Below are 18,482 nucleotides of genomic sequence, written 5' to 3'. Positions count from 1 at the left end.
TTTTAAAGCTAACAAGAAGGCAACTCTCAATGTATTTCATGTTTGTTATATTTCAGTGTTTAATGTTTATATTTAGAGGATAATATCGGGTCATTATATAAAATCTTTTAAGATTATTACCAACTTTTTTTATTTAATTTAAAATTTTAAATGTTAAAGTAACTCTAAAATTTGAATTGCACTACAGAATGTTTCAAATTTAGATACTTATTAGAGTGTATCGAGCTCAAACAATTCAGAGGATTATTATGTACTAAAAATAATTTAGGAGTTGTTATGTGATAGTTAGTAAAAATGATACGACTCGATCAGATTGGATCCACTTGCGACATTGGGTTCATTGGGATGAGCTTATTTATGTAGTTTGATATAAGATGTTTTGCCGGAGCATTTGAATGCTAGGGATTCGCATTCGAATAGGTCATGCGAACGCCTGCACACGTTCACAAAACAGAGAACGGGAATTGTGTGTTCGAACGACCATAAGCCCGTTTGAACCCCCGTTCAAACGCTTGCATGTGTTCGCAAATGTAGAGAACGAAATTTGCGCGTTCAAACGCGATCATGCGCATTCGAACCCATCGCGGCAATAACTTTTTGTTTTTAAGGTTTTAATTTGGTTGTTTGGGTCAGAAAGGTGAGCCTCTATAAATATGTGGAGGAAACTCTAATTGGAGTTTATCTGATAATTGTATTGACATTGTTGCCCTTATCTCCCTCCTTGCTCTAGCCATTGACGCCCTCTCCCACCTCTTTTCTTCTACCGCCTAAGTCCTTGGTCGACCTCCTCTAACTCCTAAGCCCCCTCTCCTACAGTAACTTTTCCCCCTTCGCTCTAAAAGAGTTCTCTTAGCACCTATCTAGCCATTGAAAGGCTAACAAGCTAGAGTTCATCCAACCTTCGACTACTGTTCGATCGATATCTCAAAATCTAGCTATTCAAATCCTGAGATCTTGGATTTATTAGAAAGCTCCCTTCAAGAGTGACAACATAACCAAATTTCAGTAAGATTTAATAGCTAGATTCTCCGAAATTCCCTTCGAAAGTCACATCCTCAAATCTGTCCAGAATCGTTATGGATCAAATCAAGCTGGTTCGTAATAGAAAAGAATTATCCCTTAAACTAATTCACATCCTCTTGACTTTTCTCTTTCAAGCAGTCAACAGGGGAATAAGAGAAACATCAATAACCTAGAGGTTTAACTGTTTAAGCCTACATTTGCGTTGATGTTAATTTATTTCGTCGGGCAGTGAACATTTTATATCCAACATCATTTAAGGTAAAACGGATATAGGTCTACAGGAGCAATCTACTTGAACCCTTTTTTTTTTCCTCTCGCCTCTCTTCATTCATCTAACTATTTTATATTTACCAACAGTTCAATTATCATTTTATCTTTCAAAATATATCACTTTAATCAACTATTATTTTAATCCTTCTTTTCCTCTGTCCTCTCCTCTCCTCTCCTCATTTATCTACTATAATATGTATTTTGGTCATTTGATATAAAATATCTCTTAAACCCACTATTTTTTTTTATGACATATTAAAGGTAATAATAACACCACTTAACTAGTTAACAACTGAACAGCCAATTTTCCTGAATACATTTACGATATTTTATTCAAGGTTAAAAAATGAGAGTAACCAAACTAATTTCGGAGCTAAACTCAATCCAAGCGGAGATCTGCCATAAAATATAAATGGGTGGCTTTAATATCATCACTTACTTTTGCCAAATCTTTCATGTTCAATGAGTAAATGCTGTCTGGTCACCACTGAATGACATACAACAATAATGAAAAACCTGCAACTGCAATATAAATGCAATCCTACCACTATGTAACCTACTAAATGGAATGGAAGTACCTCAAATCTGGCACATAGCTGCCAATCTTTCTATACATAACTACTCAACAACAGTGGGAATAACACAGAAGTTTGAACGCTGTTTCTGAGTCAAAAATATCATTCCATATCTGCATCATGAGAGAGAAATGGGTCTGATAGTCATACAATGCTCAACCTGCAAATGAGGGCAATTGCAAACATGCAGCTTGGTTCCCCCTCAGATGCTTTCTTTGGTACCGGACGCTTCAACTTCCTTTTTCTCATCTTCGCCGCTAACTGCTTCTGGAATCTCCGAAAGAGGGGATTGACTAGCATCATCAGGATCCTTTTTCAGCTCTGTTTCAAACTCTTTTGCAGCCTGATTGTGTATATAATTTAGAAAATGACTTGAAATCAGAATCAACACAATGGTATAATCTATTATACATGTCACTCAGAGTAGAACTACATGAAACTAACCAAGTCTGATAAAATAATCTACAAATAGACTGAGTCAAAAGCCTGTAACTACTTGAGAAATGCATGTTTCCTATCTGGATAATCAAAGTCAACAATATAAAGATTGAATGTCCTCTAAAAGGCAGAAGATAATGCAAGAAACTGGACATTGAGGAGGATAAATTTTATTACATCCCTTCTTACTACTTTCTCCCATTTCGTATTTTTCCTTTATTTTGATGCCTAAGTATCAGCAGTTTCAATTGATATCCTGAATTTGAGGCCTTGATTACAACCAAGTGTTTACAGAATCTTACTTTTACCAATTAAAATTTAGAACAAGATTACAGTACATAAAGAGCCTCATTCTAAATATATTTTGTCAGTATATGCAGAAATCCAATAACAAGTGGACTCAAATCTCAATACTATCCATCTCTTTGATGTTTCTATTTTAGGTAATTAATCTCACCCCTTCAATTTTAGTCAGATTAATAGTCTTATCATATATAATCATTATTCACATCTGCCTACTCATTTGGAACTAACTACCCTTTGTTTCTTAAATGTACACAAGCTACAAGTGCCCAAATACTATTTATCCCAAATACATATTAAGGATTATCCACATATGCAACAAGTTCGATCATATGATTTTCAACAAATCCCCCACAATCTAGTGTGTTTTGTCCGGAAAAAAAAAAAATTTCCCTCACAATCTGTTTATTCCTCATACCAGTCTAATAAAATTGCGACAGTCCATAAGATCTCCTTGTTAATATCCACTAGCTCAATTGCTTGGTCCAAAAAAAACATACCAATAGTGAGTAAGAAACCAAAAAGTATTTCTATATGTTTTTTTTTTAATAAAACTTCTATACATTTTATCCTCACAACTTCAACAAATTTATGGCCAATGAGATAGCACTCGGATAGTTAAAGGGGCTCCTGTTGCACAAGAGTTCCCTGGCTCTGATCCTGGCTTCCACTCGAAAAAAAAACATCATCAAGATTGTGGCAATAAACTCCCAGTGTCCATTTTCTTGGTGAAATAATGTCAGTCATATGATCTACATATGCTTATACATTATTTCCATGAAGTGGATATCTGTGAGAGCTGAAAATTGTATTATCCTAAAAGATTGGGTTTTGATTTAGCTTCTTTTAGTTCTTCGTGTACCTCTTAAATTTTGCTTGGTATATTTTAATCGAGGCTCTGCCCTCATTTTCACTCAAAAGAAAAATAAAAAAATCAAGTGGGCTATCCAAGTGATGAAATTGCCAATTCCCATTATAGGGAAAGTTTGGGTTGAGAAAAGGTGGACTCTCAGGTACTAAGAATGAATGTGGAAAATTAGGTTAATCCTCTGCCCAACTATTTCTGTTCTCCTAAACACACTCTTCTCCCAACTCCCATTATTGGAGATTGTTCCTCCTCCATTTTCCTTTAGGAAAAGAGGAGAAAGAAAAAATTAAACAATTGCTTAAAGTTAGCTCCTTCACATCACTGCAGAACACCAAAACTGCTCCCCTTTTCAGCAAAGATCATGAATAGATGGCACATGCAATTACAAACCCTAGGAATTACTAAGTACCATTCCCCGTCTTGCAGCCAGGGGTCATAAAAGTAAAGAGCGAGAGAGGGGCGAATCGAACCTGCTGAAAGCTCTTCACGGTCTTCCCGATGCTGCGACCGATCTCGGGGAGCTGCTTGGGGCCAAAGACGAGCGCCGCGACGCCGGCGATCACGACAAGCTCCGGCACCCCAAGGCCGAAGAGGCACCGGCACCCGAGTGCGCCACCGCCTCGCCGGCTGGCGGCGAGGCGGAGCCGCCTCTTCGCCGCGAGCGGTACGGCGTTGGCGGCGAGGAAGAGGGAGCTGCGGGAGGAGAGGGAGAGGGAGGAGGGTTTGGCTAGAAGCGAACACGACGACGACGCCATCGGAGACGTAGACGAGCAGGCCATTATCTTCATCTCTTTCTCTTCTCTTGGCGTCGGGTAATTTTTCCGGATTAACTTTGGAGAGTTTTGGGAATTGGGGAATACAAAGTAGAATACGTTGGAATTATTTAACGCCACGGAGACGGAGGTGAAACTTTTTACCGTAAAGGTTTTACGACAGCGACAGTTGGCAAAACGAGCCATGTTATTTGGCAGTATTTGGCTACCTTCTTTTCGTTCTATCCTATCGGATAACATCCGATAGGATTGCTAGTCCCACTCCCACCTTCATTTTAGAATAGTATTACACTCATTTTTATATATTTTTTAAAATAAGATAATTTATGGATAGTATTATACTCATGTTTTATGTTTAAAGTAGGGCCGTCTGGCCGGCTCGTGGTGCTCATGTTCGCTCTTTTAGAGTTCAACTCGAGCTTAGCTTGAGCTCTAAACGAGACAAGCCGAGCTGATTTTTTGAGCTTAAAAAACTAATTTAGTCGAGCCAAGTTAGAGTCAGCTAAAAGCTCAGCTCTATATATAATATTGAGATGATATTATATATATATCAAAATAAATATATAAATATTAGATAACATAGTTAGTTAAAACAAATTTTATTACCGAGCCACTCTTGTTTGAATCCAAGCTACTAAATATTATTTTTTTCTATAAAGATTATTAGATGTTCATATATCAGAATCAGCCCAGGAGCCATCGAGCCAAGCTCAACACTCGTCGAGTTAAAGATGAGCTAAGTCGAGCCGAACTTTTCCAGTAGGGTCGGGCCATCTGGTCAACTCGTACTCGTGGGGCTCATGAGCTCCGCTTGTTTAGAGCTCAACTTGACTCGACTCGAGCTCTAAATGAGACAAGCCGAGCTTAATTTTTTAGCTCAAAAGGCTAATTAAGTCAAGCTGAGCTAGAGAGCTTGACTAGATATACAATACGTGAGATGATATTATATATATATATATATATATATATCAAAATAAATATATAAATATTAGATAACATAGTCGGTTTAAGTAAATTTTATTACCCAGCCACTCTCATTTGAATCCTACCTACTAATTTTTTTTTTCTATAAAGACTATTAGATGTCCATATATCAGAATCAACCCACGAGCCATCGAGCCAAGCTCAACACTCGTCGAGTTAAAGATGAGCTAAGCTGAGCCGAACTTTTTCAGCTCGAATCAAGCTCAAGCCTAGACGAGATTTTCTTTTTTTCAAGTCGAGTCGAAGCCCAACTCGCTCAAACTAATTTACACCCCTAATTTAAAAGAAGAGTTTAATATATACATATATATATATATATATATATATATATATATATATATATAATTATTATATTGTTTTGATTGTAATTTTAGAATATATAATTTGTCTCCCTCGTTCGAACTTTAAATTAGAATAAGAAAACAGCAGAGAGAACACGAGGAAGACTGTACATATAATAAAAGTGAAATTAACTTAAAAGAAAGGAGGAAAGAGAGGACCCATCGACAAATTCGAACAGGATTGGCTCACTCCGACTACGCTCTAAGGTGGGGTCATGAGCATAATAGATTTCTTTCCCAATAGATATATTAACATGCAAAATAATAGAAAATTTCTCATAATGATATTGGGTTCTTCAAAGGAAGTAGAATTACTTGAAAAATGAGTGAGATCAAAAAGCATCCTCTGGGTAATCATTAATAATTTCGAGATGATGACTTTCATCATTATTAAGATGATAATAATATAGGTTCCGAACATTGCACTAGTTCTCTCGAGTCGTCCAGTTGGATTTACTGAATAAATTAGAACAATAGAGGTAACACAGGTATGAGCAGACATACCCTTACTCCTTTTCCACTTTGAATCCACCGTGACCATGGCAATGTGAGCAAATGAATATTTTGGGAAAGAAATTCTGAAAACCCTACCGAAGTCCATCCAAGGCCACCTCCTTTGCAAATCGCAACGATCGCAGACACCAAATCCCTCTCGCCGATGACTTCTCTGAGCATCTCTCGTACTTTCTCCAGGCTGAGAGAGAAAGGAAAGGTAAATTCCAATTTTCATCTTCTTGATTAATCTCGGATCCTAGTTGAGGATTTCTGATTATTTTTTAATTTTGTTGTTGCATTGCTGACCTTTTCTTTGACTTGCGTTGTGGATGTTGTTGAATTCACTGTGGTTTGGGCACTCATCAATGTGCTGAATTGTATAACGATGTGGTAGTTGGGGGTGATATAATCGAGCAAAGACCGGTCTTGCTCTTCTATGTACCTTCGCCACTAACGAGGATTCAGTTTCTCTTTTATCCTTTGATTAGGTTGCACTTATTCCCTTCATCACGGCTGGTGATCCTGACCTGTCAACAACGTCAAGAGCTTTGAAGGTTCTTGATTCCTGTGGTTCAGACATAATTGAATTGGGCATTCCGTATTCTGATCCTTTGGCAGATGGGCCGGTTATTCAGGTTTCGTTATTACTCTCTCCTTTGTGTTTCTTCTTATTGATTGAGTACGTCTTAGCTATATACTTGTATGTATTCTAAGGCTGCTGCTACACGTGCCCTCTCAAAAGGAACAAACTTTGATGCAGTCATTTCCATGCTTGAGGAGGTATGACCATTCTAAAATGTTGATCTTTTTAGGCAAATCTCTTTCTCTCTCTACATGTTCGATAGGCTCATTCGCACATACTGTATATCTCCATTTCTTCTTTCACCGGTGCCCTATCTCTCTCATTTCCTTCTGCTCTCTCCCTCTCTTCTTCTTCTTCTTCTTCTTCCTCTCTCTTTTTTCTACAATCTCTTTCTTTGTCTATCTCTCTCTCCTTCAATTTGTGTTACTGCAGTAGAAAATCTGCTGTAGTAACAGAGTGAGATAGAGAGACGCGAGAGAGAGTGGAGACAGAGGGAGGAAGAGATTGAGAGGGAAAGACAAGGGAGGGAGAGAAGAAATAAAAAAAAAATCGGAGAAAAAAATTACTTACAGTAGAAAAAGAAAGAGAGAGAGAAAGAGGAGGGAGAGAGAAGAAATAAAAAAAATAAAATTTGCCTTGTGGCAATAAGAGAGAGAGAGGGTAGAGAGAAGAAAGAAAAAAAAATTAGGAAAAAATAAATTTGCCTTGGCACTAATAAGAGAAAGGAAGAAAAGAGAGAGAAGGGAAAAGAGAAGAGAGAGTCAATTCGGTATTCATTAAAGTTTTGAATAGAGTTTTTAGACTTCATATGTAAATAATTATTATTTTCTAAATTTTTAAAAAATTTCTGTATTTTTTAAATAATATTTAGAATTTATATGTTCGATCTGATACGGGCGGCCAATATAGCCGATATGACGGATACGGTCGATACATATAATTTTTTTGGATGGCTGATCCCGATACCGATATTGAATTTTGGAACCTTGGCTTGTACATGTGCATGTATCTATGTGTGAGCATAGCAATGAGATGGAAGCTTTGAAATGGGCGCAGAAAGTCAAATCTGTGTTATGTTCATTGCTTGCGATGCTTGCATACAACCCATGCACAATGATAAATTAGTGTCCGACTTTGCTGTCCCGATGCCAACAGAGTGACAATCTTAAATCTATGCAGAAATACCATCTGGTGCATACTGTTTGCTACATTTAAGCACAATATCAAACAGAAGTTGGTATTTAATCACTTCGTAGGAACCATGGTTAAAGAATGTAATGAATCGGTAACCAATGAAATACAGGATGAAATGCCAAAAAAGGAGCCAAGTTTGAGTTGTTGCAAAAATTTGAGCAGCAGGAGATTTTTTTAAAACTTTTTATAGGGTATTAGGTTTGTACAGGGATAACTAGATAAGATTGTTTTATATGCAGTATGATAAGACTAGTTTTTGACTCCTTCATAGCATGTGATCCAGTTGGAATTGGCTAAGCAATTAGGAGAGGATACAACTGATTGCAAATGAACTTGACCCATTGAGCCAGATGAAGATAGGCTTGGGGACTAGAGAGGATACAACTGATCATTAAAGAAGGCACTAAGTGGCTTAGGCCTTACAAGTTTGTTGACTATTGAGTTTCTTAGATCGGTGTGCTGCTTTTTCTGGAGTGGCTATAGTAGAACTTAGTTGTTAAAATAGAGCTGCGGCATGCATGACAGATGACAGTTTGCAAGTTATTTGTTGGAGGTACAATGTGATGACTATAATTGGGGCCTTGCTTATGATGTATGGTTGTTCTAGATGTGAGGCTAATATGTTCCTTGCTTTTATTAATAGAAGTTTTCTGGGAAATCTCTGTGAACAGGGAGATAATAATAAGAATCTCAGGAAAGTTAATTTCTCCACTCATTTAAGGTAGACTTTGGTTAAAGTGGTTCCATTTTATGACGTATTCAGTGTACATAGAGGATGCATCTTAAAGCAGGATGAACACGAATGGATCAAAAAGCTCCAAAAGTGAAAATTATATTTGTTAACTCACCAACTGTTAACTCCAAAAGTGAAAATTATAAATTATTATATTTTATATTCAACACTCTCCCTTATTTCGGGGCTAAGACTTTTTGATGGACTCAAGAAGTGAACTTGATTTAAAATGGTGGGGATTTTATATTTCAAATGGTAGATAGGTCTGACGAAATTTGAACTCAGGATCTCTGTTCTAATACAATGACAAATCATAAACTACTCTAATAGATTAAGCTATTAGATAACGGTCGTTTTTATATTTAACGAAATCTAGATTGAGTTATTCTATCTGATTTATCTAGCTGCAACAGTTTTTGTCTTGTTCGTCCAATTATTTTTGGTACATGTACGTCATACTGTCTTATGAACAGCTGTATCTTATGTCATAGACTTAAGAAGGACATCCATAATTTATAGGAAACTGTAACTAAGATTGCTCCTAGAAGTGGAAATTGTATGTTACCACAAAAAATAAAATAAAATAAACTAATTAGCTTTGTTGATTCTCACTTGATTTTAACAAAAGATAATGAGAATATGAAATGACTATTTTTTTTTCATAATCTCACAACTACCTTGATGGTTCTTAAGTAATTTATTATGCATTATCTGGTTGAAATATCCCTTCTTGTTGATTTTGATGTCATATCATAATGTTTTAGTGAATAAGTAAATACTTATCTTTTGGGATGGTGCAACTTGTTTGTTTCTATATCTCACTTATGCTTTTAAGATTTTCTAAGCAGGTAGTACCTCAACTCTCTTGTCCAATAGCTCTATTTACATATTATAATCCAATTCTAAAGCGTGGCGTGGAGAAGTTCATGTCTGTCATAAGAAATGTTGGTATACATGGTAATTTGTCACGTCCAATATCATAACAAATGCTTCTAATACTAATTTACTAGGGTACCTGTTTTCAATGTTTGTTCATGTTGTGAGGATTTCCTGGCAAATTGAATTGACTCACCTGTCACTTGGTCCATTTTTAAGGCAAAGTTCAATAAATGATTAAATTATTCCGAATTTTTTATGGACTGGTTTAGCAAGGTGCAAGTAGTTTTTTATTTTATTTTGTTCTCGTTTTCTTTTATCCTAATGATATATGAAATTTCAATTCTATTGATTAAATGTATAAATTGAAGAACAGATTTGTTCTACTTGGATCTAAGGGTTTAATCCGTGGAAACCAAAACATTGGAGAACATCATTGTATAATATATTTGGGTTTTTTTCTCTCTTTTTTTGCATATGCACCCCACCCCAACAAAGTTTTATAATTCCATATGTCCGTTAAATTTGATAAAGGCATGAATGTCAATAGAATCATCTCTGCTCACATTAATGAGGTTTGCTCAATTTAATTCAGTGAAATTGAGATATCTGATAAAGTCGAACTAGATATCTTATTTAATTTTGAGTTCTATCACTTGGATTAAGAATCAAGCAAGTTATCTAACAGACCAACTTCTGATGTCCTTGCGACATTATTATAGTTTCAAAAAATAGCTTCATGTGTTGTAAGATCACCAACTCTCATTATTGATGATGTTTAACACTACTGTCCTGAATGATATTTTTCATGACTTTAAGCAGAAAGAGATAATCCCCTTCATTCTTTTTCACCTCAATTCCTTGGTAAAATGCTGAATTCTTGTCCCAAGTTCAGATTTTCCCACTGGAAAACATCAAATTATCAATAAGAATTGAAGATGGCGACATCTGATGCGATAGTAAGGCTTGCCCCCTGTATCCAAGAGGTCATGGTCCAAGTAATGGTAACAACCTCTTCAAAAATAAGAGTGAGGCTGCTCAAACTTCCCCTCCCCACACCCTGCTTAGGCAAACCTTGTGTGACACTCTTTACTTCTTCATGCGTACCTCTCTCCAATATGGAATTTTTTATTGCATTGAATCTATGTGCTTCATAGCTGAATAGGTTATCAGACTTGGTGCTAGAGCAGAGGGCTTTATGTATCATGTTTTGTCTCTGATTTATGCCAACTCTATGTACAAACCCTGCAGTATTTGTCCTGATCCTGCATTTTTGTTGTTACCCATATTGTGAATTGTGTCAGCTAAGTTTACTTGAATAGGAATGGATTCCTCTGGCAACTGTATCCACCTGTTTAGGAACTAGATCCTCTTCAACTTGAGAAAATATTTGTGCATGGAAGCATTTTGACACACTTTAAGTTCTACATTACATGCCTCCAGGTGCTTTTTCCACACTAAGCATTCCAATATTTGGTTGCATTATGAGGTTACGTATCTGTACTTGAAAAATGTAGGTATGTTTCTTTGCTTCTTTAGTAGTCTTACCCTTTCCTTCTGGTGTATCTCTGTAGCATTGAAATACTTCACTGCTAGAACAGGTCTAATTAACTTTTGGACTACTAATAGAGACTTAGGTAGGAAAGTGGCACACTAAGCCCTAGCTTTCAAGTGAGCATTGTGAATTCACTTCTCCATGTTCTCACCTTTGGATGTAAATTTTGTGGTAGCACTTTTAAACCTCTTGCACATATCGGGCTTGTCGTGTCCATATGTTCTAACATTTGGGACTTGGGAATATGCAAGTTTAAGGCTCAAGTAATTCTTTTTGTTTTTTTTTTTCACTGCTAGATATATTGCATAATTGTATAGAGTGGAGTTGCTCATGTCATGTAATTCACCTCTCTGTTCTCTGTTGGAATCCTACGATCTAGCTTCTATATGTTTCTTTGTTTCTGCCTATATTTCTCTTTTTGGTGATTCAGCAGCAACAATTGTCATTTTGCAGGACTTGTGGTGCCTGATGTTCCGTTAGAAGAGACTGAACTTTTAAGGAATGAAGCTGTTAAACATGGCATTGAGTTAGTATGTCTTTTTGTTTTTAATCTTTATTCTAAAGCTTATCTTTAGAACTCTTATGCAGGTGCACCTTTTCCAAATTAGGAGTTCCGTATTTGTTAAGAAATACAGGAATTCTCTACTTGGCAATAAGTTGTACTATTCTGTTTCCATTTTTTTGCACCCTGATTAGTATTTTACCATTACATCATATTATTGCTATAACAATGCATGGTAGTTTCACTTGCCCAGGATGGATGCAAGTTCAATTTCTCTATCTCTATCTTTTGGTTGTGGATTTGTCTAGCACCTAACTATTTATATTGCTGATTTATTATGATTAAATCATTAAACTGATTCAATTGAATGATATTATGTTTCTTTGGACTGTTCTCCAATGAGCTGAGATAATGATTAATTGATTACATTGCATCAAGACAATATGATAGTTTTCTAAAATGGTCCGTAGATTTCTTCTATTCTATGACATAGTATTAGCCCTTTTGAATTAACCTTTTCTTGGTAATTATTGCCAACTCCCTATGTCAAAGTTGTCTTATTTGTTACCTTGTAACTCTTTTGTTATGATCCGACCACGTGGGTCGAGTCAGTCGAGTCGAGTCGAGTTAGTCTAATTTGCTTAATGTCTTTAATTCTGAATTAAAATTGATAATCCTCATATGGATCCTATTCGCTATGACTCTACTTCTATAAATAGGAGTGGCCTGGGTTAATTATCAGGAGCAGAATGATCTTTGAGTTAAGTTATTTTATTATCTCGTCTTTATTTTTTATCGTAGCCGTAAGATTGTCCTTATCTTCATAGGAATAGATCGTAATCTTAAATTTATTCAAATAATCCAAACTCGAGCCACCATCATCTACCATAGGCCACCCTACCTTACAGCCTCCACCACCACTCTTGACCGTTTGTCACCATTTGACGACTACCGCAACGTTGGATAATTATCAATCTGTCCAATTCTGACATTTCTTCACTGTTTTATTTTTAACTTTTTATCTCGACCTCAGATTCACGTGAAATCGAAGTCATTAGATTCGTAACTCACGAGGCTACCACTCATAAATCTCGTAATTTTTTTTACTTCCAGATCATTCAAGATCTGATTTGTAATATCTTTTCATGTTGAGGGAAACATTTTAGTTCCTCACAGAGATGTTGCACGAGTCTAACTTGTAATTACAGAAAATTAGGCAACAACTCTACATACTAATTGGCCTTGTAGCTCATGCCAAGTCCTTTTTTTTGCTTATTTCATACCTTTGTTTAGAGTCTCCAAACAATATGCTAATTATGTCAAAATTAGGTTAATCATGGACCATACAAGGTTCTCAGTCCCGTGTATCTTTTTGGAGCTTATCGGATTCAATTTAGGAAATGGCCATCCAACAATTGTCGTGCTAGTGGCATGTGTAGCTTGCCGCTCGACATACATTTATAATATTTTTAATAAATGTTTTAGGATATTTAGAGATGTTTTTGAGTCTTCGGCATGTTAATATTTGGTTTTTGGTTTAAATATATGTATTGCAACCTACATTATAGTGTTTTATTTTTAGATTATTTTTGTAATTGACTGATTTTATTAAAGATAAAATAACAGTTAAATATAAATATTATTCAACACATAATATGATTGAATACATTTATTAAAACTATTATCAATTATTGAACTTTATAATATGATTGAATACTCCATAATATAATTGAGCATATAATATTAATTGATAATATTTTAATAATTAAAACTAGTATCTAATTGAACGTAGCATGATGAAGAGGATCAAAGGCTTCATTTGCCGGTATAAAAATAACACAAGAATATTGCACTAAATACTGTCGATAATCTTTAAAACTCATCTACTGATAATATTTTATGTTGTAACGTTCCACATAGTATTTATACAAATAATTTTTTTTATAATTCTCCTATGATACAATATGAATATTAAACATGCACATGAACTAAAGTTAATTTAATAATGATGAATGGAAATAGAAAAAGTTATAAAAAAAGGCTCCATATGCAATGCCGAATCGGCACGAGTCATGCCGACGGCCATCCTTGTGGCCATCTTAGTACTATTCAAACATATTTAACATGTCACTTTTAAGGGCAGCAAACTCCATATATGCAATGCTAATAAAATATCTTTTTATTACAAATTCCAATATCATATAACAAGGTTTTTGGTTAATAGAAATTTGACGACTGCTGTGGAACTTCAAAGACAACTATAAGGATGAATCCTTTCATGACACATGCTTAAGTAAATTTGCCATCTGTTCTGTGTGATATGTTGCGCCCTATCATCTAGGGGGAAGAGAGGCAATTCATGGCTCCTGTTTTGCTGCTAGCCCAGTACAGCAGCGAACATTATTAGCTTGTAAGAAGTCAATCTGGAAAAGGAACAATATAAAGAAATAGTAGATATAATTTTGGTGGATAGGAAAAGAAAAACCACAGAAGCTGTTCCAGACTAATTGTGAATGAGAACCTTTAAAGATGTAGTAGAGATTAGTAGACAAGTTAGTATATATGGATATAAATCTTGTATTTGTTGAAGGGATATTTTATTATTGCAATTGAGTTTGTTAACATGGATTGTCAGAAGAAAAATGTAGAGCAATTCAAAAACTACTTAAGAGCAAGAACATTTTTGTTTGGTAGAGGAGAAAGAAGGATAAGAGAGGATCCATGGTGGTTTTGAGTATAGGAAGGAGGGATGGATAGTGGGGCATGATTTTAGATTTTTGGAATGTCTTTACTAGTCTCTTGTTACTACCATTACACATTCCAAAGAGAGACGAAGATTTGATCAGTCGGGAATGGTACATACCAAAGTTGAAGACTTAAAATCTGAAATCCTACTACATAATAAAGCTTAAGGTATAGTAGTGTCCCAGAAGTAGATTTGTTTATGAATAATCTTCTGTTCTTAAATTTTTCAAACTTGTATAAATGTTACAATAAGTTGGAAGTTTCTTGTTTCATATTACATGTTTCTTTTGTAGATCACGTTTTACGTTGTCCTTATTCCTAAAATGAATCACAGGTGCTTCTTACAACACCAACAACCCCAATGGAAAGAATGAAAGCCATTGTAGAAGCCTCAGAAGGATTTGTATACCTTGTAAGTCTATGATCTACTGTATGCATCAAGCAAGCATCAGTTTGCTGGATAAGTGTGCATGAAGAGTTTCTGTATGTTGCTTTATACATATCTCCTTCTTCAGTTGATGCTGCTTTCAATGCAATGTCACACAAAGGGGCATATTTGTCAAACCTATCGTGAGGAAGTATGTCTTCAATTAGATGTTCTGTTAGTTGAATAAATGATATGGCACATATCTGCCCAAAAGTAGCTGTTTTTTTTCAAATATCTCAATCAACGGATCTTGGTGTTGGATCATATAATAAGATGCAACACCGAAACCACCACCAACTGCAAAAGCGATCACCAATAATATGCTAGAAGAGGGAGATGCAATTCTTCCACTTCGAAGAAATAATTTGTTTGTTAATATTTCTTGACAATGTTGGTTTATAAATTCCTGAAGATTTCCTTTATTTTGCTAGTTGTTTGATCTCATTACTGCACCACGATTGGGCCATTTAGCGACAAAAATAAAGGAATAAAATAATTAGCCTAATCAACGATGATCATCCAGGAGGGTTCAAGGACAACCAGCGGACTGAGAAGAGTGATTTCTGCTGGATGTGGAAAATTCTCAAATCAGTCCCAACATCTTCTTTTGTTTGGACTTGACTTCTTACTTGTAAAGATAAGGATATAAGACTCTGTTGTAACATGCTAGGTCTAGATGTTATGTCCTTCAAGTTCGTGTATTTAAAAGGTTGAGCTTGTAAGATGTTTGGTGAAGTTAATATACTGGTAGGCACTTCAAGAGGGACTACACTGTAACAAAAAATAGTTCTTCAATGAAACAAGGTGAAATATTCACCTTTGCATCGGAGAAGGACTCTGGAAGAGGCAGAAATAGAAGAGTGGATTAATTGAGTACAAGGGTGAAGGGAGAGGAGAAAAGTAGGAAGCAAGAAAGAGAGCAAGAGAGGTTGGGAGGGATCAAAGAAGTATAGTTTTTTTTTTTCTCATGTGAACGCTAGTGCTATTGTTCAGATTGACAATAGTTTTACATTTCTACTGTTAAAGATAACATATTTTGAAGGAATGAAAGTCCATTTTCTTCATGTAAACCCTTATCAGTGAGGTGTCAAATAAAGGTCATTCAAGATAAACTATTTCTTAAATGGCTAAATACCTTGAAAATATTTCAGTCATTGGCCTTCAGGTAAGAACATTCAGATGGTCTATTATAAATCTAGTGACACTTTTCCATCTAGATGTCTGCATATGCAATCTAAAGTGTTGTGATTCTAACATTGGGGCCTTTCATCTCCCATAAATAAATAGATACGGCAAAATAAGAATTACTATACTAAACTACATTGCTGCAGGGCAGGTAAGCAAAGAGACAGTGCATTGATATCACTCTACTCGATATTGCATGATTTCTACAACATTCATTTATACACCACACAAAATAATGAGCAAATCAGTTGATTGTTGATTTTCAGTCAAGTATGCATTTACTGATTAGTAAATTACATTACCGCAGGCCAATTATACTTAAGGGCATATCTCCAGGCATTTTGCAAGTCATGTTCCTGGTGTCCGAGTCTTAATCTATTGGTGGAAATTCTCATAAGTCATAACTACACAAATCAAATAGATAGGCTTTTTTTTTTCTTTCGCATTTCTATGATACTCCCATTTTATTAGCTTTCTACAAACTATTTGATTGTTCGCGATATACATTTTAATTTTATCAAGGGAATTTTAATCTGCTAAATAGATTTTTAATGTAAGATTTGTTGCTTTTGAATGTCTATCTGTTTTCAGAACCTCAGATTGTGTCTTTATGTTCTATTAGTTTGATCTATTTCTTATGATATTATCCCTTGACCTCATGCATTCAGAAGATACAAAAAACTTTGGTTGCAGAACTGTTGAGTTAATGATACTTGAATCTCTGCCTCTATTAAACTTTGGACCACTTGTCACACTTCCTAACATTGAAATCCTAGGCCCAATCCCAATACCTAATTTGTGAATCAAGTTTGTTCCAAATTTCCAATTATACTTGTGTTTTCCCACACCACACCACAACGGAAACTAGAAATTAGGGAATTAAGAGCAGGCTGATGAGGTTTGAAACTATGATGTATAAAAAAAAATTCTCTGATATCATGTTAGATAAGAAAAATTGTCTCTGATATCATATTTATTGAAAATCGTTTATTTCTGATAGATTATGTACTTCATTAATGCAGGTCAGTTCTGTTGGAGTTACAGGTGCCCGTGAATCAGTAAGTTCACGTGTACAATCTCTCCTTCAGGAGGTTAAAAAGGTCTGGTTCTATTATCTCATTTTCTTTGCTACTCTATTTGCAATAGAAGTGGTAATGTTTGGATTGTGATGTATGCCCTTTTTATTCATACATTCCCATTCAATGTTACTGGCTCTTTACCTATAACTATGATTCTTGATTCATGCGATTCTTTTCTTTTGGCTTCCTTTGCCAGCATATCATACGATAACGGGAGTAGTCATGTGTTGCCATGCAAGCACATTAAAATGAAGTCATTTCCATTGGCTAAATGCTTTTCCAATTACTTTTGGGAGGACAGTGTATTAGGGAAAATCATCTAGAATAAGGGATGCATGTATTTATTTTTTGTGTTTTGACTTGATTATGCATCAAGGGATAATATGATGTTCTTTTTGGTAAAGCCAATTAATTATATAAGATTTCTTGATTATTCATTAGTTTTCATAATGAACGAGCTGTATGTTTGAGTCTTTCACTTTGACTTGAGAGGCTTAGATGTTTTAGTTTCCCATTAAGAGTGACAACACAATAGACTTCAACTTTTCTGCTAGTCAGGTGCTGTAACTTGGTCTTGGTCGTCTTTCATTTCAGTCAGGATATTGGTAATCTGTAATGCTTTGTTTGTGGTTAGCCACTGTAGCAAAGATCAAGAGTGGTGAGTTATTGCTATGGAGTAAGTATTGCTAGTTGGATGATAGAATGTTGTAGTAAAGAATTCAGTTATGCTTTAGGTTTCACCAAAGTTTGATTTGATCTTTTCTCTATTCTTAACTTGTTAGCAAGGTCAGAAATTTTTTAAATCATTGAGAATCAGTACATAAATAAAGATCATTTTGCACACTTACAATTTTAGCATATATAAGTAAATCTTGATGACGCAATGAGTTAGTGAAGAGATTATTTTAAATAGAATTAGATTATCTATACTTTGGCTTAAGTGGATGCAAAAGCAGTCATATCTCAATTTTGCAGGCTACAAGTAAACCTGTTGCAGTTGGCTTTGGCATATCAAATCCTGAGCATGTGAAGCAGGTAGACTCTTCTGGGAGAGGTCATATTTCTACTCTCTTTTATTTAGATTTTTCTACGTTATTGGCAATCTTTTTATTTATGTAAAAATTCCAGGTAGCGGGATGGGGAGCAGATGGTGTGATCGTTGGTAGCGCGATAGTTAAGATCTTAGGGGACGCAAAGTCCCCTGAAGATGGATTGAGAGAACTAGAAACTTTCGCAAGGTCTCTGAAGGCTGCTGTTCCATAAGACACAATTTAGATTTGTCCATGAGACAAGTAAGAAATTTGATGAAATATTCTCCAGTTCTAAATGTTCTTCCAGAGGTTTGATCTTAGAACGATGTTGGTGGACTAACTAAAGTGCAAGAGAGATATTTATGCTTTATTGTTGTCCTTGATAAGAGACCTCTATTTTGAACTTGAAACGATATCAACTCTGCTTGTGTTCTTTCCCATTCGCATTTGTGTATCCCATTTCAAAGATGCCTCATGAGAAGGTAAAGAAAAGATTCAAAAA

At 35.4% G+C, this 18,482-nt stretch overlaps 2 protein-coding genes across 3 annotated transcripts; one reads left to right on the top strand and one right to left on the bottom strand.

Moving 5' to 3' along the window:
* Window positions 1-1,695: 1,695 nt before the first annotated feature.
* On the bottom strand, window positions 1,696-4,361 carry LOC140795949 (sec-independent protein translocase protein TATA, chloroplastic-like). Its single transcript, XM_073148775.1, has 2 exons — window positions 3,948-4,361; window positions 1,696-2,211 (listed from the first exon to the last, which is right to left on the bottom strand). The coding sequence occupies exons 1-2, from the start codon at window positions 4,263-4,265 to the stop codon at window positions 2,071-2,073; spliced, it is 459 nt and encodes a 152-aa protein (XP_073004876.1). The 5' UTR covers window positions 4,266-4,361; the 3' UTR covers window positions 1,696-2,070.
* Window positions 4,362-5,908: 1,547 nt separating this feature from the next.
* Window positions 5,909-18,482, top strand: LOC140796851 (tryptophan synthase alpha chain-like). 2 transcript variants are annotated; one of them, XM_073149998.1, is made up of 9 exons: window positions 5,909-6,287; window positions 6,559-6,705; window positions 6,785-6,850; window positions 9,429-9,537; window positions 11,465-11,541; window positions 14,593-14,670; window positions 16,893-16,970; window positions 17,925-18,003; window positions 18,078-18,482. In XM_073149998.1, the coding sequence occupies exons 1-9, from the start codon at window positions 6,234-6,236 to the stop codon at window positions 18,113-18,115; spliced, it is 726 nt and encodes a 241-aa protein (XP_073006099.1). In that variant the 5' UTR covers window positions 5,909-6,233; the 3' UTR covers window positions 18,116-18,482. The 2 variants fall into 2 exon arrangements, with proteins under 2 accessions (XP_073006099.1, XP_073006098.1); XM_073149997.1 differs by having other exon boundaries at window positions 5,938-6,287; window positions 17,925-17,984.

This window comes from Typha latifolia, chromosome 10, assembly GCF_019914945.1.
Source record: "Typha latifolia isolate L0001 chromosome 10, TyphaL0001v2, whole genome shotgun sequence".
Classification (NCBI taxonomy): domain Eukaryota; kingdom Viridiplantae; phylum Streptophyta; class Magnoliopsida; order Poales; family Typhaceae; genus Typha; species Typha latifolia.
This window is presented reverse-complemented; position numbering and strand designations above follow the sequence as displayed.

Bases quoted from the DNA above. Each gene is read 5' to 3' on its own strand.
- LOC140795949 (XM_073148775.1), bottom strand. From the start codon at position 4,265: ATGAAGATAATGGCCTGCTCGTCTACGTCTCCGATGGCGTCGTCGTCG. The intron at 2,212-3,947 runs GTTCGATTCGCC...ATACACAATCAG, and splicing joins CCGTGAAGAGCTTTCAGCAG to GCTGCAAAAGAGTTTGAAAC.
- LOC140796851 (XM_073149997.1), top strand. From the start codon at position 6,234: ATGACTTCTCTGAGCATCTCTCGTACTTTCTCCAGGCTGAGAGAGAAA. The intron at 9,538-11,464 runs GTAATTTGTCAC...GTCATTTTGCAG, and splicing joins AAGAAATGTTGGTATACATG to GACTTGTGGTGCCTGATGTT. The intron at 16,971-17,924 runs GTCTGGTTCTAT...TCAATTTTGCAG, and splicing joins TCCTTCAGGAGGTTAAAAAG to GCTACAAGTAAACCTGTTGC.